Here is a 25,066-nt window from a genome sequence, read left to right as displayed (position 1 = left end):
CTATCAGTTTCAAATGCGTCTCCTGTAACATAACCACGTCTGCCTTAAGTTTCTTAAGGTGTGCGAGTACCCGTGCCCTCTTTATCGGCCCGTTCAGCCCTCTCACATTCCACGTGATCAGCCGGGTTGGGGGGCTCTTTACCCCCCCCCCCCCCTTGTCGATTAGCCATCCCCTTTTATCCAGCTCCTCACCCGGTTCCCACGCAGCTGTGTCCCCCCCAGGCGGTGCCCTCCCTCCCCGCCCACCCCATCCCATACCAGCTCCCCCTTCTCCCCAGCAGCATGCTGGGATGGGGGATTTTTACCCAGTAAATCCCCCCTCCCCCCCCCCACTAGATCCCCTACTAGCGTAGTTACACCCCCCATGTTGCTCCCAGAAGTCAGCAAACTCTGGCCGATCTCGGCTTCCCCCCGTGACCTCGGCTCGCACCGTGCGACGCCCCCTCCTTCCTGCTTCCCTATTCCCGCCATGATTACCATAGCGCGGGAACAAAGCCCGCGCTTCCCTTTTGGCCTCGCCCCCAATGGCCAACGCCCCCAGCTCCTCCACCTCCCTTCCTCCCTCCCCCACAACCTGTGGAAGAGAGAAAAGTTACCGGGTCGCAGGATTAACAACATAAAAATCATCTCTCCCCCCTTTTTCCCCCCTCTTCGCCCCCCATATTCGCCCCACCACTTTGTCTCAAACGTTCTTTTTTAATAACCCGCTTATTCCAATTTCTCTTCCACAATAAAAGTCCACGCCTCGTCCGCCGTTTCAAAGTAGTGGTGCTTCCCTTGATATGTGACCCATAGTCTTGCCGGCTGCAGCATTCCAAATTTGATCTTCTTTTTATGAAGCACCGCCTTGGCCCGATTAAAGCTTGCCCTCCTTCTCGCCACCTCCGCACTCCAGTCTTGATAAACGCGGATCACCGCGTTCTCCCACCTACTGCTCCGAGTTTTCTTTGCCCATCTGAGGACCATCTCTCTGTCCTTAAAACGGAGGAATCTCACCACTATGGCTCTGGGAATTTCTCCTGCTCTCGGTCCTCGCGCCATCACTCGGTATGCTCCCTCCACCTCCAACGGACCCGTCGGGGCCTCCGCTCCCATTAATGAGTGCAGCATCGTGCTCACATATGCCCCGACGTCCGCCCCTTCTGCACCTTCAGGAAGACCAAGAATCCTTAAATTCTTCCTCCTCGCATTATTCTCCAGCACCTCCAGCCTTTCCACACATCGTTTATGGTGTGCCTCGTGCATCTCCATCTTCACCACCAGGCCCTGTATATCGTCCTCGTTCTCGGCAGCCTTTGCCTTCACGACCCGAAGCTCCCGCTCCTGGGTCTTTTGCTCATCTTTTAGCCCTTCAATCGCCTGTAATATCGGGGCCAACAGCTCCTTCTTCATTTCCTTTTTAAGCTCTTCCACGCAGCGTTTCAAAAACTCGTGTTGTTCAGGGCCCCATATTAAACTGCCACCTTCCGACGCCATCTTGGTTTTTGCTTGCCTTCCTTGCCGCTGCTCTAAAGGATCCACCGCAATCCGGCCACTTTCCTCTCCTTTTTCCATCCGTATCCAGGGGGGATTCCCTTCTGGTTTACCGCACAGTACTTTTAGCCGTTAAAATTGCCATTGGGGCTCTTATTAAGAGCCCAAAAGTCTGTTCCACCGGGAGCTGCTGAAACGTGCGACTTAGCTGGTCATCTCCGCACCCGGAAGTCGCCTGTTCATATATCTGTCTAGATGCATCTTAAATGATGCTATCGTGCCCGCCTCAACCACCTCCGCTGGCAAAGCGTTCCACCACCCTCTGCGTAAAAAACTTTCCACGCACATCTCCCTTAAACTTTCCCCCTCTAACCTTGAAATCGCGACCCCTTGTAATTGACACCCCCACTCTTGGAAAAAGCTTGTTGCTATCCACCCTGTCCATACCTCTCATAATTTTGTAGACCTCAATCAGGTCCCCTCAACCTCTGTCTTTCCAACAAAAACAATCCCAATCTACTCAACCTTTCTTCATAGCTAGCACCCTCCATACCAGGCAACATCCTGGTGAACCTCCTCTGCACTCTCGCTAAAGCATCCACATTCTTCTGATAATGTGGCGACCAGAACTGCACGTTAAATATATTTTAATACTGTGTTAGAAATAAAGTTTATTTTAATCTACCATATCCCTATTGCTTCCTGAAATCACTCCTGATTTCTCACTCAGGAATCCTTTCCTGATAGTCTGACAAAATAAAATAATATCTTGGGGATTCTGCCCAGTATCCTAGCCGCTGTTAAAGTCTGGTCTGGGATCGCAATAAAATTGGGGGCTCGTCCGGGATTTTAAAGTAGAATTCCTTGTTTGGTTTGAGATTATTCAACTCAAAGACAGTGAGTGTGTGTGGAGTGGTTGCTTTATTTCAGGTTTTGAAGGTTAAACAGGGAGTGTCTGTAAATGGCTCTGTCAGTTGTAAAGCTTTTCCTGGTTGTGGAAGAGATTACTCGGGCAGGTTTGGAAAGGGAGACTGAAGTCAACACTTCGGTTTGGAGGAGCAGCTGCAGTTGAATGAATATGAAGGAGTGGAGAAGGTAGATATACTACAAGCAAGAGCTCAGCGTTTAAATTTCCTGGAGACACAGCCTGAATCATGAGAATTTGCTAAAATTCAACGACAAATTAAACAATTAGAAACGCAAGCAAAAGATAAAGAGAAAGAAATAGAGCTGAAGGAATTGGAAATAGAAGAAAAGGAAAGAGAGAGAGAGGACTTTTCAAAAGGGAATGGAAATGATGACCCTCGAGTTAGAAATGAAGAGATTAGCAAAGGAAGAAAGGGATAAGGGAAAAGAGAGATTGGCAATTGGCAGAAGCAAAGGAAAAGGAGAGAGAATTTGAACTTCGGAAACTGGAACGGCAAAGAGAACATCAACGGGAAATGTTGGATTTAAAGGTAGAAGCTGAGGAAAGTCTAGAGGGATGAGAAACCCTTCCGAGGGAAAAGCTTAGCCAGGATATGTTTAAATATATCCAAGCACTGCCAGGATTTGATGAGAAAGATGTTGAAGCCTTTTTAAGCTCTTCCACGCAGCGTTTCAAAAACTCGTGTTGTTCAGGGCCCCATATTAAACTGCCACCTTCCGACGCCATCTTGGTTTTTGCTTGCCTTCCTTGCCGCTGCTCTAAAGGATCCACCGCAATCCGGCCACTTTCCTCTCCTTTTTCCATCCGTATCCAGGGGGGATTCCCTTCTGGTTTACCGCACAGTACTTTTAGCCGTTAAAATTGCCATTGGGGCTCTTATTAAGAGCCCAAAAGTCTGTTCCACCGGGAGCTGCTGAAACGTGCGACTTAGCTGGTCATCTCCGCACCCGGAAGTCGCCTGTTCATATATCTGTCTAGATGCATCTTAAATGATGCTATCGTGCCCGCCTCAACCACCTCCGCTGGCAAAGCGTTCCACCACCCTCTGCGTAAAAAACTTTCCACGCACATCTCCCTTAAACTTTCCCCCTCTAACCTTGAAATCGCGACCCCTTGTAATTGACACCCCCACTCTTGGAAAAAGCTTGTTGCTATCCACCCTGTCCATACCTCTCATAATTTTGTAGACCTCAATCAGGTCCCCTCAACCTCTGTCTTTCCAACAAAAACAATCCCAATCTACTCAACCTTTCTTCATAGCTAGCACCCTCCATACCAGGCAACATCCTGGTGAACCTCCTCTGCACTCTCGCTAAAGCATCCACATTCTTCTGATAATGTGGCGACCAGAACTGCACGTTAAATATATTTTAATACTGTGTTAGAAATAAAGTTTATTTTAATCTACCATATCCCTATTGCTTCCTGAAATCACTCCTGATTTCTCACTCAGGAATCCTTTCCTGATAGTCTGACAAAATAAAATAATATCTTGGGGATTCTGCCCAGTATCCTAGCCGCTGTTAAAGTCTGGTCTGGGATCGCAATAAAATTGGGGGCTCGTCCGGGATTTTAAAGTAGAATTCCTTGTTTGGTTTGAGATTATTCAACTCAAAGACAGTGAGTGTGTGTGGAGTGGTTGCTTTATTTCAGGTTTTGAAGGTTAAACAGGGAGTGTCTGTAAATGGCTCTGTCAGTTGTAAAGCTTTTCCTGGTTGTGGAAGAGATTACTCGGGCAGGTTTGGAAAGGGAGACTGAAGTCAACACTTCGGTTTGGAGGAGCAGCTGCAGTTGAATGAATATGAAGGAGTGGAGAAGGTAGATATACTACAAGCAAGAGCTCAGCGTTTAAATTTCCTGGAGACACAGCCTGAATCATGAGAATTTGCTAAAATTCAACGACAAATTAAACAATTAGAAACGCAAGCAAAAGATAAAGAGAAAGAAATAGAGCTGAAGGAATTGGAAATAGAAGAAAAGGAAAGAGAGAGAGAGGACTTTTCAAAAGGGAATGGAAATGATGACCCTCGAGTTAGAAATGAAGAGATTAGCAAAGGAAGAAAGGGATAAGGGAAAAGAGAGATTGGCAATTGGCAGAAGCAAAGGAAAAGGAGAGAGAATTTGAACTTCGGAAACTGGAACGGCAAAGAGAACATCAACGGGAAATGTTGGATTTAAAGGTAGAAGCTGAGGAAAGTCTAGAGGGATGAGAAACCCTTCCGAGGGAAAAGCTTAGCCAGGATATGTTTAAATATATCCAAGCACTGCCAGGATTTGATGAGAAAGATGTTGAAGCCTTTTAAAAAAATCTAATTTGAGAAAGTGGCTAAACAATTGAATTGGCCAAAGACCGTGTGGGTAATATTAGTTCAAACAAAGTTAGTAGATAGCGCAAATGAAATGTTTGCATCACTATCAGAGGAGGTATCTATGGATGATGATGAGGCGAGAACAACCATATTAAGCGCATACAAACTAATGCCAGACATTCACAGACAGATGTTTAGAAATCGAAGGAAAGAACCTGGTCAGACATGTATAGAATTCGAAAGGATTAAGCAAAATAATTTTAATAGGTGGGTAAGAGCATTTAAAACAGACAAAACGTATGACGCTGTTAGGGAAACGAGTATTTTGGAAGGGTTTAAAGGTTCACTTCACGCAGTAACGAGAACTCATGTGGAACAGCAAAGAATTGAAACTGCTAGACCAGCAGCAGAAAAGGCAGATGATTTTGAATTTGGCCACAAAGCAAAGTCTGATTTTCAACATCAGTTTCAATCTGCGAAGGATAGAAACTGGGGAAATGAGAAATCCATAGGTGGTCAAGGCAAAGACATAGATATAGAATTTACAATGCAGAAGGAGGCCATGCGGCCCATTGAGTCTGCACCGACCCTTGGAATGAGCACCCCACACCTCATCCTATCCCCGTAACCCAGTAACCCCATCTAACCTTTTTTGGACACTAAGGGCAATTTATCGTGGTCAATCCACCTAACCTGCATGTGTTTTGGACTGTGGGAGGAAACCCACGCAGACACGGGGAGAACGTGCAGACTCCGCACAGACAGTGACCCAAGCCGGGAATCGAACCTGGGACCCTGGAGCTGTGAACCAACTGTGCTAACCACTGTGGTACTGTGCCACCTAAAGGAGATTTAGTTGGTGATCTTGAGGAGGGTTTTTCTCAGGTTAAAAAGGAAACCTATGATATTGGAAGAGAGATAATAAAACTTAAATGTTTCCATTGTAATAAAGTTGGACATGTAAAGTCGCAGTGTAGGAGGCTTAAGAAAAGTACTGGGAACACAGAATCAGTAAAACAGGATACGCCAGTGGGGTTTATTAAAGTGGGAGAAATAAACCATTTTCCGATGTGAAGACATTCCACAGAGCGTACAAACTGTTCAGAGGTTGGTGAATAAGCAGGTACCAGAACTGTTTAAGGATTTTATTGTGAGAGTAAGGTTTACTCATGTGTCGGTATGGAGATTAATATCTTAAGGGATCCAGGAGCAAGTCAGTCTTTAATGGTGAGAGATGAGGAGATAAATAGTTTGGAAGAAGTATTGCCAGAAAAGGTGGTAATATGTGGAATTAGTGGGGAGATCAGTAGTGTGCCATTACTGAAGGTAAGGTTAGAGCGTCCGGTGAAAAGTGGTGAAGTGGTGGTTCGAGTAATAGAAAAATTGCATTTTTCAGAGCTACAATTTATCCTGGGTAATGATATAGCTGGATCACAGGTGGAAGTGCAGCCTACCGTGGTTGAAAAGCCAGTGGAAATTCAGAAAACGGAGGTGTTGCCAGAAGTATATCCTGGGTGTTTCCTGAATGTGCAGTGACAAGATCACAAAGCCACAAGTTGAGACAGGAGGAAGAGAACTTGAGGAGTAACGATAGGGAGGCTGAGGTTAATTGTTGGAAACCAGGTTAGATCAAATGGTTAGGAAACAACAAGGATAGGGTGGTGGATGAAGTGGATATCTTTAGTTCAAGAAAGTTGGTTGAATTACACCTGAAAGATTCAGAGATAAAGCAGTTGTATCAGAAAGCATATACTGAAATAGAATCTGAGTGCATACAGAGTGGTATTACATTAAAAATAATGTATTAATGAGAAAATGGAAATCTTTACAGATGGGATGGGCAGAAGTTAATCAACTGGTATTATCATTGGGTTATAGAAAGCAGATTTTGCGGATAGTGCATGAGGTTCCAGTAGGGGGTCATTGAGGAGTAAGGAAAACTCAAGCGAATATACAAAACACAGTGGTTAGCACTGTTGTTTAACAGCACCAGGGTCCCAGGTTTGATTCCCTGCTTGGGTCACTGTCTGTGCAGAGTCTGCACATTCTCCCCGTGTCTGTGTGGGTTTCCTCCGGGAGCTCCTGTTTCCTCCCACAAGTCCCGAAAGACGTTCTGTTCGGTAATTTGGACATTCTGAATTCTCCCTCCGTGTACCCGAACAGGCGCCGGAATGTGGCGACGAGGGGCTTTTCACAGTAACTTCATTGCAGTGTTAATGTAAGCCTACTTGTGACACTAATAAAGATTAATATTATTAAAATATTTTTATTGGTCTGGACTGCATAAGGGTCAGTGCTGAGGGAGTGCCGCACTGTCAGAGGGTCAGTACTGAGGGAGCGCTGCACTGTCAGAGGGTCAGTACTGAGAGAGCACCGCACTGTCGGAGGGTCAGTACTGAGGGAGCGCCGCACTGTCAGAGGGTCAGTACTGAGAGAGCGCCGCACTGTCAGAGGGTCAGTACTGAGGGAGTGCCGCACTGTCAGAGGGTCAGTACTGAGGGAGTGCCGCACTGTCAGAGGGTCAGTACTGAGGGAGTGCTGCACTATCAGAGGGTCAGTACTGAGGGAGTGCCGCACTGTCAGAGGGTCAGTACTGAGGGAGTGCCGCACTGTCAGAGGGTCAGTACTGAGGGAGCGCCGCACTGTCGGAGGGCCAGTACTGAGGGAGTGCCGCACTGTCAGAGGGTCAGTACTGAGGGAGCGCCGCACTGTCAGAGGGTCAGTACTGAGGGCGCGCTGCACTGTCAGAGGGTCAGTACTGAGAGAGCGCCGCACTGTCGGAGGGCCAGTACTGAGGGAGTGCCGCACTGTCAGAGGGTCAGTACTGAGAGAGCGCCGCACTGTCGGAGGGCCAGTACTGAGGGAGTGCCGCACTGTCAGAGGGTCAGTACTGAGGGAGTGCCGCGCTGTCAGAGGGTCAGTACTGAGGGAGCGCTGCACTATCAGAGGGTCAGTACTGAGGGAGTGCCGCACTGTCAGAGGGTCAGTACTGAGGGAGTGCCGCACTGTCAGAGGGTCAGTACTGAGGGAGTGCCGCACTGTCGGAGGGTCACTGCTGAGGGATTGCCGCACTGTCAGAGGGTCAGTACTGAGGGAGTGCCGCACTGTCAGAAAGTCAGTACTGAGGGAGTGCCGCACTGTCAGAGGGTCAGTACTGAGGGTGCGCCGCACTGTCAGAGGGTCAGTACTGAGGGAGCGCTGCACTGTCGGAGGGTCAGTACTGAGGGAGTGCCACACTGTCAGAGGGTCAGTACTGAGGGAGCACCGCACTGTCAGAGGGTCAGTACTGAGGGAGCGCTGCACTGTCGGAGGGTCAGTACTGAGGGAGCGCTGCACTGTCGGAGGGTCAGTGCTGAGGGAGTGCCGCACTGTCGGAGGGTCGGTACTGAGGGAGCGCCGGACTGTCGGAGGGTCAGTACTGAGGGAGCGCCGCACTGTCAGAGGGTCAGTACTGAGGGAGCACCGCACTGTCGGAGGGTCAGTACTGAGGGAGTGCCGCACTGTCAGAGGGTCAGTACTGAGGGAGCGCCGCACTGTCAGAGGGTCAGTACTGAGGGAGCACCGCACTGTCGGAGGGTCAGTACTGTGGGAGCGCTGCACTGTCAGAGGGTCAGTACTGAGCATCTCAAAGCTCAGACGTCTACCTAGGTTAACTCCCACTCTATTACCTTACAAAGTGCTCCCGTCGACTGTTCGGACCGACAACCTCCATACTACTCGTGTAGACACAGCGCCGGACGCCATTGGCTACACAAGCCTCAATCACATGATGCGTGCCTGAAAGCGAGAGCATTATTCAGTACATGAGTAAACAGGGGTGAACATGACCCTCAGCAGTACAATGGTCCCTCAGTACTGACCCTCTGACAGTGCGGCGCTCCCTCAGTACTGACCCTCCGACAGTGCGGCACTCCCTCAGCACTGACCCTCTGACAGTGCGGCGCTCTCTCAGTACTGACCCTCCGACAGTGCGGCACTCCCTCAGCACTGACCCTCCGACAGTGCGGCGCTCCCTCGGTACAGACCCTCGGACAGTGCAGCGCACCCTCAGTACTGACCCTCTGACAGTGTGGCCCTCCCTCAGTACTGACCCTCTGACAGTGCGGCACTCCCTCAGTACTGACCCTCTGACAGTGCGACACTCCCTCAGCCCTGACCCTCCGACAGTGTGGCGCGCCCTCAGTATTGACCCTCCGACAGTGCGGCCCTCCCTCAGTATTGACCCTCTGACAGTGCGGCGCTCCCTCAGCCCTGACCCTCCGACAGTGCGGCGCTCCCTCAGTGCTGACCCTCCAACAGTGCAGCGCTCCCTCAGTACTGACCCTCTGACAGTGCGGCGCTCCCTCAGTACTGACCCTCTGACAGTGCAGCACTCCCTCAGTACTGACCCTCTGACAGTGCGGCACTCCCTCAGTACTGACCCTCTGACAGTGCTGCGCTCCCTCAGTATTCACCCTCCAACAGTGCAGCACTCCCTCAGTACTGACCCTCTGAAAGTGCGGCGCTCCCTCAGTACTGACCCTCTGACAGTGCGGCGCTCCCTCAGTACTGACCCTCCAACAGTGCGGTGCTCCCTCAGTACTGAACCTCCTACAGTGCGGCGCTCCCTCAGTACTGACCCTCAGACAGTGCGGCTCTTGCTCAGCACTGACCCTCCAACAGTGCAGCGCTCCCTCAGTACTGACCCTCGGACAGTGCGGCGCTCCCTCAGCACTGACCCTCCGACAATGCGGCACTCCCTCAGTACTGACCCTCTGACAGTGTGGCGCTCCCTCAGCACTGACCCTCTGACAGTGCGGCGCTCCCTCAGCACTGACCGTCCGACAGTGCGGCACTCCCTCAGTACTGACTCTCTGACATTGCGGCACTCCCTCAGTACTGACCCTCCGACAGTGCGGCACTCCCTCAGTACTGACTCTCTGACAGTGCGGCATGCCCTCAGTACTGATCCTCCGACCTACTGACCCGCCGACAGTGCGACACTCCCTCAAGACATGGGAGTACCCCTTTAAGAAAGGTTTTTGTCTTATTACATTGGTTCAGTGATGTCATTGCGTGGGTGGAGCTGAGCTGTGTCTGAGTTGTTTTTTTTTAAGTTTCATTTTCAGTTTGACTGCTGTGGTCTCCGAAGTAGAAAGAAGTGTTTTTTCCTGCCTCTCTATATTTTCGTTTTAAGAGTTGTTGCAGTAAAAGAACCATTGGTTATAGCCACCTGCTTTGGTAATTTAAAAGATATAGTTTGCTTTCCAGAAGGGTTTAAACCTGCTGGTGAGACGGGATCAGAATCTCAGGAAAAGCCAGTCTTATGCAAGTGAGAATGCAGAGTGCTGGGCCACCCCCTGGAATAGAGGTTTTTGGTTTATTGGATTTGTTTATGAATTGGAACAGTTAAGGGGGAATTCATTAAGTGTTATACATAGATTACTGCAGCTGTGTCGGGTCTTTATAACAAAGAACAAAGAAATGTACAGCACAGGAACAGGCCCTTCGGCCCTCCAAGCCCGTGCCGACCATGCTGCCCGACTAAACTACAATCTTCTACACTTCCTGCGTCCGTATCCCTCTATTCCCATCCTATTCATGTATTTGTCAAGATGCCCCTTAAATGTCACTATCGTCCCTGCTTCCACCACCTCCTCCGGCAGCGAGTTCCAGGCACCCACTACCCTCTGCGTAAAAAACTTGCCTCGTACATCTCCTCTAAACTTTGCCCCTCTCACCTTAAACCTATGCCCCCTAGTAATTGACCCTTCTACTCTGGGGTATGTTTGTAATTGATGAAATATGTTTCTGTTTGTTGATATATATATTTGTTAACTAAGTTCATAGAATAAAGCTTGTTTTGATTCAAGTGGGGAGACTGATGAATCACACCTGAAGGAAAGGCTCGTGCTCATCCCAGCCAAATTCAACAAAGAGGTTGTAGGTCAGGTAGACGTCATAATATACTTTGGAGTTTCTATGCCCTGGCCCATAACTCTCAGTACTGACCCTCTGACAATGCGGCGTTCCCTCAGCACTGACCCTCTGACAGTGCGGCGCTCTCTCAGTACTGACCCTCCGACAGTGCGGCACTCCCTCAGCACTGACCCTCCGACAGTGCGGCGCTCCCTCGGTACAGACCCTCGGACAGTGCAGCGCACCCTCAGTACTGACCCTCTGACAGTGTGGCCCTCCCTCAGTACTGACCCTCTGACAGTGCAACACTCCCTCAGTACTGACCCTCTGACAGTGCGACACTCCCTCAGCCCTGACCCTCCGACAGTGTGGCGCGCCCTCAGTATTGACCCTCCGACAGTGCGGCCCTCCCTCAGTATTGACCCTCTGACAGTGCGGCGCTCCCTCAGCCCTGACCCTCCGACAGTGCGGCGCTCCCTCAGTGCTGACCCTCCAACAGTGCAGCGCTCCCTCAGTACTGACCCTCTGACAGTGCGGCGCTCCCTCAGTACTGACCCTCTGACAGTGCAGCACTCCCTCAGTACTGACCCTCTGACAGTGCGGCACTCCCTCAGTACTGACCCTCTGACAGTGCTGCGCTCCCTCAGTATTCACCCTCCAACAGTGCAGCACTCCCTCAGTACTGACCCTCTGAAAGTGCGGCGCTCCCTCAGTACTGACCCTCTGACAGTGCGGCGCTCCCTCAGTACTGACCCTCCAACAGTGCGGTGCTCCCTCAGTACTGAACCTCCTACAGTGCGGCGCTCCCTCAGTACTGACCCTCAGACAGTGCGGCTCTTGCTCAGCACTGACCCTCCAACAGTGCAGCGCTCCCTCAGTACTGACCCTCGGACAGTGCGGCGCTCCCTCAGCACTGACCCTCCGACAATGCGGCACTCCCTCAGTACTGACCCTCTGACAGTGTGGCGCTCCCTCAGCACTGACCCTCTGACAGTGCGGCGCTCCCTCAGCACTGACCCTCCGACAGTGCGGCACTCCCTCAGTACTGACTCTCTGACATTGCGGCACTCCCTCAGTACTGACCCTCCGACAGTGCGGCACTCCCTCAGTACTGACTCTCTGACAGTGCGGCATGCCCTCAGTACTGATCCTCCGACCTACTGACCCGCCGACAGTGCGACACTCCCTCAAGACATGGGAGTACCCCTTTAAGAAAGGTTTTTGTCTTATTACATTGGTTCAGTGATGTCATTGCGTGGGTGGAGCTGAGCTGTGTCTGAGTTGGTTTTTTTTAAGTTTCATTTTCAGTTTGACTGCTGTGGTCTCCGAAGTAGAAAGAAGTGTTTTTTCCTGCCTCTCTATATTTTCGTTTTAAGAGTTGTTGCAGTAAAAGAACCATTGGTTATAGCCACCTGCTTTGGTAATTTAAAAGATATAGTTTGCTTTCCAGAAGGGTTTAAACCTGCTGGTGAGACGGGATCAGAATCTCAGGAAAAGCCAGTCTTATGCAAGTGAGAATGCAGAGTGCTGGGCCACCCCCTGGAATAGAGGTTTTTGGTTTATTGGATTTGTTTATGAATTGGAACAGTTAAGGGGGAATTCATTAAGTGTTATACATAGATTACTGCAGCTGTGTCGGGTCTTTATAACAAAGAACAAAGAAATGTACAGCACAGGAACAGGCCCTTCGGCCCTCCAAGCCCGTGCCGACCATGCTGCCCGACTAAACTACAATCTTCTACACTTCCTGCGTCCGTATCCCTCTATTCCCATCCTATTCATGTATTTGTCAAGATGCCCCTTAAATGTCACTATCGTCCCTGCTTCCACCACCTCCTCCGGCAGCGAGTTCCAGGCACCCATTACCCTCTGCGTAAAAAACTTGCCTCGTACATCTCCTCTAAACTTTGCCCCTCTCACCTTAAACCTATGCCCCCTAGTAATTGACCCTTCTACTCTGGGGTATGTTTGTAATTGATGAAATATGTTTCTGTTTGTTGATATATATATTTGTTAACTAAGTTCATAGAATAAAGCTTGTTTTGATTCAAGTGGGGAGACTGATGAATCACACCTGAAGGAAAGGCTCGTGCTCATCCCAGCCAAATTCAACAAAGAGGTTGTAGGTCAGGTAGACGTCATAATATACTTTGGAGTTTCTATGCCCTGGCCCATAACTCTCAGTACTGACCCTCTGACAATGCGGCGTTCCCTCAGTACTGACCCTCGGACAGTGAGGCGCTCCCTCAGTACTGACCCTCAGACAGTGCAACACTCCCTCAGTACTGACCCTCCGACAGTGCAACACTCCCTCAGTACTGACCCTCGGACAGTGCGGGGCTCCCTCAGTACTGACCCACTGACAATGCGGCGCTCCCTCAGTACTGACCCTCCGACAGTGCAACACTCCCTCAGTACTGACCCTCGGACAGTGCGGGGCTCCCTCAGTACTGACCTCCGACAGTGCGGCACTCCCTCAGTACTGACCCTCCGACAGTGCGGCGCTCCCTCAGTACTGACTCTCCAACAGTGCGGCGTTCCCTCAGCACTGACCCTCCGACAGTGCGGCGCTCTCTCAGCCCTGACCCTCAGACAGTGCGGCTCTCCCTCAGCATTGACCCTCTGACAGTGCAGCGCTCCCTCAGCACTGACCCTCCGACAGTGCGGCACTCTCTCAGTACTGACTCTCCGACAGTGCGGCGCTCCCTCAGTACTGACCCTCGGACAGTGCAACACTCCCTCAGCACTGACCCTCGGACAGTGCAACACTCTCTCAGCACTGACCCTCGGACAGTGCACCACTCCCTCAGTACTGACCATCGGACAGTGCACCACTCCCTCAGTACTGACCCTCGGACAGTGTGGCGCCCCCTCAGCACTGACCCTCCGACAGTGCGGCGCTCCCTCAATACTGACTCTCCAACAGTGCGGCACTCCCTCAGTACTGACCCTCGGACAGTGCGGCACTCCCTCAGTACTGACCCTCCGACAGTGCGGCGTTCCCTCAGTACTGACCCTCCGACAGTGCGGCGCTCCCTCAGTACTGACTCTGACAGTACGGCACTCCCTCAGTACTGACTCTCCGACAATGCGGCGTTCCCTCAGCACTGACCCTCCGACAGTGCGGCACTCTCTCAGTACTGACTCTCCGACAGTGCGGCACTCCCTCAGTACTGACTCTCTGACGGTGCGGCACGCCCTCAGTACTGACCCTCCGACCTACTGACCCGCCGACAGTGCGACACTCCCTCAAGACATGGGAGTACCCCTTTAAGAAAGGTTTTTGTCTTATTACATTGGTTCAGTGATGTCATTGCGTGGGTGGAGCTGAGCTGTGTCTGAGTTGTTTTTTTTTAAGTTTCATTTTCAGTTTGACTGCTGTGGTCTCCGAAGTAGAAAGAAGTGTTTTTTCCTGCCTCTCTATATTTTCGTTTTAAGAGTTGTTGCAGTAAAAGAACCATTGGTTATAGCCACCTGCTTTGGTAATTTAAAAGATATAGTTTGCTTTCCAGAAGGGTTTAAACCTGCTGGTGAGACGGGATCAGAATCTCAGGAAAAGCCAGTCTTATGCAAGTGAGAATGCAGAGTGCTGGGCCACCCCCTGGAATAGAGGTTTTTGGTTTATTGGATTTGTTTATGAATTGGAACAGTTAAGGGGGACTTCATTAAGTGTTATACATAGATTACTGCAGCTGTGTCGGGTCTTTATAACAAAGAACAAAGAAATGTACAGCACAGGAACAGGCCCTTCGGCCCTCCAAGCCCGTGCCGACCATGCTGCCCGACTAAACTACAATCTTCTACACTTCCTGCGTCCGTATCCCTCTATTCCCATCCTATTCATGTATTTGTCAAGATGCCCCTTAAATGTCACTATCGTCCCTGCTTCCACCACCTCGTCCGGCAGCGAGTTCCAGGCACCCATTACCCTCTGCGTAAAAAACTTGCCTCGTACATCTCCTCTAAACATTGCCCCTCTCACTTTAAACCTATGCCCCCTAGTAATTGACCCCTCTACTCTGGGGTATGTTTGTAATTGATGAAATATGTTTCTGTTTGTTGATATATATATTTGTTAACTAAGTTCATAGAATAAAGCTTGTTTTGATTCAAGTGGGGAGACTGATGAATCACACCTGAAGGAAAGGCTCGTGCTCATCCCAGCCAAATTCAACAAAGAGGTTGTAGGTCAGGTAGACGTCATAATATACTTTGGAGTTTCAATGCCCTGGCCCATAACTCTCAGTACTGACCCTCTGACAATGCGGCGTTCCCTCAGTACTGACCCTCGGACAGTGAGGCGCTCCCTCAGTACTGACCCTCAGACAGTGCAACACTCCCTCAGTACTGACCCTCCGACAGTGCAACACTCCCTCAGTACTGACCCTCGGACAGTGCGGGGCTCCCTCAGTACTGACCCACTGACAATGCGGCGCTCCCTCAGTACTGACCCTCCGACAGTGCAACACTCCCTCAGTACTGACCCTCGGACAGTGCGGGGCTCCCTCAGTACTGACCTCCGACAGTGCGGCACTCCCTCAGTACTGACCCTCCGACAGTGCAGCGCTCCCTCAGTACTGACTCTCCAACAGTGCGGCGTTCCCTCAGCACTGACCCTCCGACAGTGCGGCGCTCTCTCAGCCCTGACCCTCAGACAGTGCGGCTCTCCCTCAGCATTGACCCTCTGACAGTGCAGCGCTCCCTCAGCACTGACCCTCCGACAATGCGGCACTCTCTCAGTACTGACTCTCCGACAGTGCGGCGCTCCCTCAGTACTGACCCTCGGACAGTGCAACACTCCCTCAGCACTGACCCTCGGACAGTGCAACACTCTCTCAGCACTGACCCTCGGACAGTGCACCACTCCCTCAGTACTGACCATCGGACAGTGCACCACTCCCTCAGTACTGACCCTCGGACAGTGTGGCGCCCCCTCAGCACTGACCCTCCGACAGTGCGGCGCTCCCTCAATACTGACTCTCCAACAGTGCGGCACTCCCTCAGTACTGACCCTCGGACAGTGCGGCACTCCCTCAGTACTGACCCTCCAACAGTGCTGCGTTTCCTCAGTACTGACCCTCCGACAGTGCGGCGTTCCCTCAGTACTGACTCTCCGACAGTGCGGCACTCTCTCAATACTGACTCTCCGACAGTGCGGCGTTCCCTCAGCACTGACCCTCCGACAGTACGGCACTCTCTCAGTACTGACCCTCCGACAGTATGGCACTCCCTCAGTACTGACCCTCCGACAGTGCTGCGTTTCCTCAGTACTGACCCTCCGACAGTGCGGCGCTCCCTCAGTACTGACTCTCCGACAGTGCAGCGCTCCCTCAGTACTGACCCTCCAACAGTGCGGCGCCCCCTCAGTACTGACTATCCGACAGTGCGGCACTCTCTCAGTACTGACCCTCGGACAGTGCGGCGCTCCCTCAGTACTGACCCTCCGACACTGCAGAGCTCCCTCAGCACTGAGCTTCCGACAGTGCGGCACTCCCTCAGTACTGACCCTCCGACAGTGCGGTGTTCCCTCAGCACTGACCCTCCGACAGTGCGGCGCTCCCTCAGCACTGACCCTCCGACAGTGCGGCGCTCCCTCAGCACTGACCCTCCGACAGTGTGGCGCTCCCTCAGTACTGACTCTCCAACAGTGCGGCACTCCCTCAGCACTGACCCTCCGACAGTCCGGCGCTCCCTCAGTACTGACCCTCCGACAGTGCGGCACTCCCTCAGTACTGACCCTCCGACAGTGCGGCGCTACCTCAGCACTGACCCTCCGGCAGTGCGGCTCTCCCTCAGAACTAACCCCCCGACAGTGCGGCACTCCCTCTGTACTGACCCTCCGACAGTGCGGCGCTCCCTCAGTACTGACCCTCCGACAGTGCGGCACTCCCTCAGTACTGACCCTCCGACAGTGCGGCGCTACCTCAGCAATGACCCTCCGACAGTGCGGCGCTCCCTCAGCACTGACCCTCCGACAGTGTGGCGCTCCCTCAATACTGACTCTCCAACAGTGCGGCACTCCCTCAGTACTGACCCTCGGACAGTGCGGCGCTCCCTCAGTACTGACCCTCCGACAGTGCGGCACTCCCTCAGTACTGACCCTCCCACAGTGCGGCGCTCCCTCAGTACTGACCCTCCGACAGTGCGGCGCTCCCTCAGCACTGACCCTCCGACAGTGCGGCTCTCCCTCAGAACTGGCCCTCCGACAGTGCGGCGCTCCCTCAGCACTGACCCTCCGACAGTGTGGCGCTCCCTCAATACTGACTCTCCAACAGTGCGGCACTCCCTCAGTACTGACCCTCCGACAGTGTGGCGCTCCCTCAGTACTGACCCTCCGACAGTGCGGCGCTCCCTCAGTGCTGACCCTCCGACAGTGTGGCTCTCCCTCAGCCCTGATCCTCTGACAGTGCGGCACTCCCTCAGTACTGACCCTCAGATAGGGCAACACTCCCTCAGTACTGACCCTCCGACAATGCAGAGCTCCCTCAGTACTGACCATCTGACAGTGCGGCGCTCCCTCATTACTGACCCTCGGATAGGGCAACACTCCCTCATTACTGACCCTCCGACAGTGCAGAGCTCCCTCAGTACTGACCCTCTGACAGTGCGGCTCTCCCTCAGTACTGACCCTCTGACAGTGCAGAGCTCCCTCAGTACTGACCCTCTGACAGTGCGGCGCTCCCTCATTACTGACCCTCGGAAAGGGCAACACTCCCTCAGTACTGACCCTCCAACAGTGCAGAGCTCCCTCAGTACTGACCCTCTGACAGTGCAGAGCTCCCTCAGTACTGACCCTCCGACAGTGCAGACCTCCCTCAGTACTGACCCTCCGACAGTGCGGCGCTCCCTCACTACTGACCCTCTGACAGTGCGGCACTCCCTCAGTACTGACCCTCTGACAGTGCGGCACTCCCTTAGTACTGACCCTCTGACAGTGCGGCACTCCCTCAGTACTGACCCTCTGACAGTGCGGTGCTCCCTCAGCACTGACCCTCTGACAGTGCGGTGCTCCCTCAGTACTGACCCTCTGACAGTGCGACACTCCCTCAGTACTGACCCTCTGACAGTGCGGCACTCCCTCAGTACTGACCCTCTGACAGTGCGGCACTCCCTCAGTACTGACCATCTGACAGTGCGGTGCTCCCTCAGTACTGGCCCTCTGACAGTGCGGTGCTCCCTCAGTACTGACCCTCTGACAGTGCGGCACTCCCTCAGTACTGACCCTCTGACAGTGCGTTGCTCCCTCAGCCCTGACCCACCGACAGTGCGGCGCTCCCTCAGTACTGACCCTCTGACAGTGCGACACTCCCTCAGTACTGACCCTCTGACAGTGCGGCACGCCCTCAGTACTGACCCTCCGACCTACTGACCCGCCGACAGTGCGACACTCCCTCAAGACATGGGAGTACCCCTTTAAGAAAGGTTTTTGTCTTATTACATTGGTTCAGTGATGTCATTGCGTGGGTGGAGCTGAGCTGTGTCTGAGTTGTTTTTTTTTAAGTTTCATTTTCAGTTTGACTGCTGTGGTCTCCGAAGTAGAAAGAAGTGTTTTTTCCTGCCTCTCTATATTTTTGTTTTAAGAGTTGTTGCAGTAAAAGAACCATTGGTTATAGCCACCTGCTTTGGTAATTTAAAAGATATAGTTTGCTTTCCAGAAGGGTTTAAACCTGCTGGTGAGACGGGATCAGAATCTCAGGAAAAGCCAGTCTTATGCAAGTGAGAATGCAGAGTGCTGGGCCACCCCCTGGAATAGAGGTTTTTGGTTTATTGGATTTGTTTATGAATTGGAACAGTTAAGGGGGAATTCATTAAGTGTTATACATAGATTACTGCAGCTGTGTCGGGTCTTTATAACAAAGAACAAAGAAATGTACAGCACAGGAACAGGCCCTTCGGCCCTCCAAGCCCGTGCCGACCATACTGCCCGACTAAACTACAATCTTCTACACTTCCTGCGTCCGTATCCCTCTAATCCCATCCTATTCATGTATTTGTCAAGATGCCCCTTAAATGTCACTATCGTCCCTGCTTCCACCACCTCCTCCGGCAGCGAGTTCCAGGCACCCATTACCCTCTGCGTAAAAAACTTGCCTCGTACATCTTCTCTAAACTTTGCCCCTCTCACCTTAAACCTATGCCCCCTAGTAATTGACCCCTCTACTCTGGGGTATGTTTGTAATTGATGAAATATGTTTCTGTTTGTTGATATATATATTTGTTAACTAAGTTCATAGAATAAAGCTTGTTTTGATTCAAGTGGGGAGACTGATGAATCACACCTGAAGGAAAGGCTCGTGCTCATCCCAGCCAAATTCAACAAAGAGGTTGTAGGTCAGGTAGACGTCATAATATACTTTGGAGTTTCTATGCCCTGGCCCATAACTCTCAGTACTGACCCTCTGACAATGCGGCGTTCCCTCAGTACTGACCCTCGGACAGTGAGGCGCACCCTCAGTACTGACCCTCAGACAGTGCAACACTCCCTCAGTACTGACCCTCCGACAGTGCAACACTCCCTCAGTACTGACCCTCGGCCAGTGCGGGGCTCCCTCAGTACTGACCCACTGACAATGCGGCGCTCCCTCAGTACTGACCCTCCGACAGTGCAACACTCCCTCAGTACTGACCCTCGGACAGTGCGGGGCTCCCTCAGTACTGACCTCCGACAGTGCGGCACTCTCTCAGTACTGACTCTCCGACAGTGCGGCGCTCCCTCAGTACTGACCCTCGGACAGTGCAACACTCCCTAGGCACTGACCCTCGGACAGTGCAACACTCTCTCAGCACTGACCCTCGGACAGTGCACCACTCCCTCAGTACTGACCATCGGACAGTGCACCACTCCCTCAGTACTGACCCTCGGACAGTGCGGCACTCCCTCAGTACTGACCCTCCGACAATGCGGCGCTCCCTCAATACTGACTCTCCAACAGTGCGGCACTCCCTCAGTACTGACCCTCGGACAGTGCGGCACTCCCTCAGTACTGACCCTCCGACAGTGCTGCGTTTCCTCAGTACTGACCCTCCGACAGTGCGGCGTTCCCTCAGTACTGACTCTCCGACAGTGCGGCACTCCCTCAGCACTGACCCTCGGACAGTGCAACACTCTCTCAGCACTGACCCTCGGACAGTGCACCACTCCCTCAGTACTGACCATCGGACAGTGCACCACTCCCTCAGTACTGACCCTCGGACAGTGTGGCGCCCCCTCAGCACTGACCCTCCGACAATGCGGCGCTCCCTCAATACTGACTCTCCAACAGTGCGGCACTCCCTCAGTACTGACCCTCGGACAGTGCGGCACTCCCTCAGTACTGACCCTCCGACAGTGCTGCGTTTCCTCAGTACTGACCCTCCGACAGTGCGGCGTTCCCTCAGTACTGACTCTCCGACAGTGCGGCACTCTCTCAATACTGACTCTCCGACAGTGCGGCGTTCCCTCAGCACTGACCCTCCGACAGTACGGCACTCTCTCAGTACTGACCCTCCGACAGTATGGCACTCCCTCAGTACTGACCCTCCGACAGTGCTGCGTTTCCTCAGTACTGACCATCCGACAGTGCGGCGCTCCCTCAGTACTGACTCTCCGACAGTGCAGCGCTCCCTCAGTACTGACCCTCCAACAGTGTGGTGCCCCCTCAGTACTGACTATCCGACAGTGCGGCACTCTCTCAGTACTGACCCTCGGACAGTGCGGCGCTCCCTCAGTACTGACCCTCCGACACTGCAGCGCTCCCTCAGCACTGAGCTTCCGACAGTGCGGCACTCCCTCAGTACTGACCCTCCGACAGTGCGGTGTTCCCTCAGCACTGACCCTCCGACAGTGCGGCGCTCCCTCAGCACTGACCCTCCGACAGTGCGGCGCTCCCTCAGCACTGACCCTCCGACAGTGTGGCGCTCCCTCAGTACTGACTCTCCAACAGTGCGGCACTCCCTCAGCACTGACCCTCCGACAGTCCGGCGCTCCCTCAGTACTGACCCTCCGACAGTGTGGCGCTCCCTCAGTACTGACCCTCCGACAGTGCGGCGCTACCTCAGTACTGACCCTCCGACAGTGTGGCTCTCCCTCAGCCCTGATCCTCTGACAGTGCGGCACTCCCTCAGTACTGCCCCTCAGATAGGGCAATACTCCCTCAGTACTGACCCTCCGACAATGCAGAGCTCCCTCAGTACTGACCATCTGACAGTGCGGCGCTCCCTCATTACTGACCCTCGGATAGGGCAACACTCCCTCATTACTGACCCTCCGACAGTGCAGAGCTCCCTCAGTACTGACCCTCTGACAGTGCGGCTCTCCCTCAGTACTGACCCTCTGACAGTGCAGAGCTCCCTCAGTACTGACCCTCTGACAGTGCGGCGCTCCCTCATTACTGACCCTCGGAAAGGGCAACACTCCCTCACTACTGACCCTCCAACAGTGCAGAGCTCCCTCAGTACTGACCCTCTGACAGTGCAGAGCTCCCTCAGTACTGACCCTCCGACAGTGCAGACCTCCCTCAGTACTGACCCTCCGACAGTGCGGCGCTCCCTCACTACTGACCCTCTGACAGTGCGGCACTCCCTCAGTACTGACCCTCTGACAGTGCGGCACTCCCTCAGTACTGACCCTCTGACAGTGCGGCACTCCCTCAGTACTGACCCTCTGACAGTGCGGTGCTCCCTCAGCACTGACCCTCTGACAGTGCGACACTCCCTCAGTACTGACCCTCTGACAGTGCGGCACTCCCTCAGTACTGACCCTCTGACAGTGCGGCACTCCCTCAGTACTGACCATCTGACAGTGCGGCGCTCCCTCAGCACTGACCCTCCGACAGTGCGGCTCTCCCTCAGAACTGGCCCTCCGACAGTGCGGCGCTCCCTCAGCACTGACCCTCCGACAGTGTGGCGCTCCCTCAATACTGACTCTCCAACAGTGCGGCACTCCCTCAGTACTGACCCTCCGACAGTGTGGCGCTCCCTCAGTACTGACCCTCCGACAGTGCGGCGCTCCCTCAGTACTGACCCTCCGACAGTGTGGCTCTCCCTCAGCCCTGATCCTCTGACAGTGCGGCACTCCCTCAGTACTGCCCCTCAGATAGGGCAATACTCCCTCAGTACTGACCCTCCGACAATGCAGAGCTCCCTCAGTACTGACCATCTGACAGTGCGGCGCTCCCTCATTACTGACCCTCGGATAGGGCAACACTCCCTCATTACTGACCCTCCGACAGTGCAGAGCTCCCTCAGTACTGACCCTCTGACAGTGCGGCTCTCCCTCAGTACTGACCCTCTGACAGTGCAGAGCTCCCTCAGTACTGACCCTCTGACAGTGCGGCGCTCCCTCATTACTGACCCTCGGAAAGGGCAACACTCCCTCACTACTGACCCTCCAACAGTGCAGAGCTCCCTCAGTACTGACCCTCTGACAGTGCAGAGCTCCCTCAGTACTGACCCTCCGACAGTGCAGACCTCCCTCAGTACTGACCCTCCGACAGTGCGGCGCTCCCTCACTACTGACCCTCTGACAGTGCGGCACTCCCTCAGTACTGACCCTCTGACAGTGCGGCACTCCCTCAGTACTGACCCTCTGACAGTGCGGCACTCCCTCAGTACTGACCCTCTGACAGTGCGGTGCTCCCTCAGCACTGACCCTCTGACAGTGCGACACTCCCTCAGTACTGACCCTCTGACAGTGCGGCACTCCCTCAGTACTGACCCTCTGACAGTGCGGCACTCCCTCAGTACTGACCATCTGACAGTGCGGTGCTCCCTCAGTACTGGCCCTCTGACAGTGCGGTGCTCCCTCAGTACTGACCCTCTGACAGTGCGGCACTCCCTCAGTACTGACCCTCTGACAGTGCGGCGCTCCCTCAGGGTCTTACCTTGGACATTCACCTTCTGCATTGTGGCCTCTGGAATGCTGTTGAACACATCGACTATACTGGCCACGTGCATGATGACATCAACACCCGCAGTCGCTCTTATCAATTGGTCACGGTCTGTGACATCTCCCTGTATCATTGTCACGGTGACTGTGTCTTATCAGGGCAGAGAGAAAGAAAAAGATAAACTGCAAAACAGGAGTCCATATCCCAAAGTAATCCCACTGTCCCGCTCTCCCCACAGCCCTGTATCAATCCCCAAACTAATCCCACTGTCCCGCTCTCCCCGCAGCCCTGTATCAATCCCAAACTAATCCCACTGCCCCGCTCTCTCCCCATAGCCCTGTATCAATCCCCAAACTAATCCCACTGTCCCGCTCTCCCCACAGCCCTGTATCAATCCCAAACTAATCCCACTGTCCCGCTCTCCCGACAGCCCTGTATCAATCCCAAACTAATCCCACTGTCCCGCTCTCCCCACAGACCTGTATCATGTGAGAGTGCCTTTAAGAATTGGATGTTTACGCAATGTACCTTTAAGAAATGCAGTGATGTCAGAGTGTGGGTGGAGCTGGGTTTTTAGCTCAGCCATTTTGCAGTTTTAGTTGCAGTTTTGAGGAAAAGAGCTTGGGTGTGCCTGTGTTTGCAGTGAGCTGGATCTGCTGTGATCTCTGCCATGAAAGACTATCTCAGGATCATTTGGGTGATTTAAACTCATAATAGTAAAGCCTTTAACCTGATGTGTTTATGTTTAAAGGTGTTAAGTCTCTTGGATGTTGAAAGGAATAACTGAAGGATTATTTAGTGTTGTATTATTATAAGGGATTATCTTTGAAGTAAGGGGTGTTAAGTGATCCAATGTTTATTTAAAAGGTTAAGTTGAGTTCATGAAATAAACATTGTTTTGTGTTTAAAAAAACACGTGTCCATAATTGTAATACCACACCTGGAGAACAAGCAGTGTGCTTCTAAAGCAACAATACATTAAAGGGGGAGGTTGGTTGAACTCCATGATACATTTTGGGGTTCGGAAAACGCCTCTCCCATAACAATTGGGGGCTCGTCCGGGATAAAAGTCTATCTATTGGATTGGCTTTTGTGAACTTAAAGACAGTGAAGGATTGTTGCTTTTACGGTGTGATATTTTAGTTTAAGTGGGGAGACTGTTGTGGACAATTGCTCTTTCAGAGGCTCAGACGTTTTTGGGGGTGGAGACTGTCACACGCAGTACCTTACGGGCAGAGACTAAATGCAGGCTGTTGGGTCTGGCAAAAACACTGCAGTTAACATTACCTGACAAAATGCAAAAAGATGAGGTAGTTATGGCAGTGGCGAAGCATTTAAAGTTGCCTGAGATAGAGTTTGACTCATTGGAAATGGCAAAAATTCAGTTGCAAATTAAACAAATGGAACATGAGAAAGAATTAAAGCGGCTTCAATACGAGAAAGAGAGAGGGGAAAAAGAGAGAGAAAGAGAGAGAGAGGAAAAAGAAAAGGAGAGAGAAGAGAGGAGAAAAGAAAGAATAGCCCTAGCAGAACAAAAAGAAAAAGAAAGGGAGATACAGATCAGGGAAAAAGATAAAGAGAGGGAGTTTGAACTTCAGAAAATGGCCCTGAAACATGACAATCAGTTAAAATTGGCAGACGTAAAGGGAAACGTACAGTTGGATGATAGTTATGAGGATAGTGAGAAAGAGCGTCATAGTCGAAGGCTTGGTGGGAATCTATTTAAATATGTCCAAGCATTGCCAAGGTTTGACGAGAAGGAAGTGGAAGCCTTTTTCATTTCATTTGAGAAGGTAGCTAAACAAATGAAATGGCCACAGGACATGTGGGTGTTACTGATTCAAACAAAGCTGGTAGGTAGAGCTAGTGAAGTGTTTGCATCACTACCGGAGGAGGTATCTGGGACGTATGAGGAGGTGAAGAAATCCATCTTAAGTGCATGTGAGCTAGTGCCTGAAGCTTACAGACAAAGGTTTAGAAAAGGTTATGAAAGGTTCATCAATCAAAGATTGGTTTCCGACATCAGTTTCAGCCGGTGAGGGATAGAAACTGGGGACATGAGAAATACTCACGTGGTAAAGGTAAAGGTGATCTGATGGGAGACAACAAAGAGAGTGTACCTCAGATTAAAAATGAAATCCAGGAGGGTGGAAAAGAAATGAAAAGTTTCAGATGTTTTCACTGTAATAAACTAGGCCATGTAAAGTCACAGTGTTGGTGGTTGAAGAAAAGCACTGGGAAGGCTGATGTGGTAACACAGGATAAGTGGGGTTTGTTAGAGTGGTAAAGGAAAGCCCAAGGGAAGCGAAGGAGGTGCAAACGATTGTACAGCCTGATCAAGAAGTAATTGTTAAGAAGGTGACAGATGTCTTTAAAGAATTTACTTGTGTGGGTAAAGTTTACATGAGTATCAGGAGGAGCAGGTAAAGAAGTCACAATTTTAAGAGATACAGGGGCTAGTCCATCTTTAATGGTAAGAGATGAGGAATTATGTAGTTTGGGAAAAATGTTGCCAGAAAAGGTGGTAATATGTGGAATTCAGGGTGAGAGGAGTAGCGTTCCATTACATAAGGTAAGGTTGGAAAGTCCAG

The 25,066-nt window shown here is 52.1% G+C and overlaps 1 protein-coding gene across 3 annotated transcripts in view; it reads right to left on the bottom strand.

Moving 5' to 3' along the window:
* Positions 1-25,066, bottom strand: part of LOC140396061 (3 beta-hydroxysteroid dehydrogenase type 7-like) — an 80,272-nt gene that overhangs the window by 43,476 nt on the left and 11,730 nt on the right. For all 3 annotated transcript variants that reach the window (XM_072484159.1, XM_072484158.1, XM_072484157.1), the window contains exons 3-4: positions 22,470-22,625; positions 8,379-8,487 (exon numbers count right to left, since the gene is read on the bottom strand). In XM_072484159.1, coding sequence (XP_072340260.1) covers positions 8,379-8,487; positions 22,470-22,625 — 265 coding nt within the window. The remainder of the gene's footprint in view (positions 1-8,378; positions 8,488-22,469; positions 22,626-25,066) is intronic.

The sequence above is a fragment of the Scyliorhinus torazame genome, chromosome 19, assembly GCF_047496885.1.
Source record: "Scyliorhinus torazame isolate Kashiwa2021f chromosome 19, sScyTor2.1, whole genome shotgun sequence".
In the NCBI taxonomy this organism is placed as follows: domain Eukaryota; kingdom Metazoa; phylum Chordata; class Chondrichthyes; order Carcharhiniformes; family Scyliorhinidae; genus Scyliorhinus; species Scyliorhinus torazame.
The sequence above is the reverse complement of the archived record's forward strand: the minus strand, read 5'-3'. Positions and strand labels throughout refer to the sequence as shown.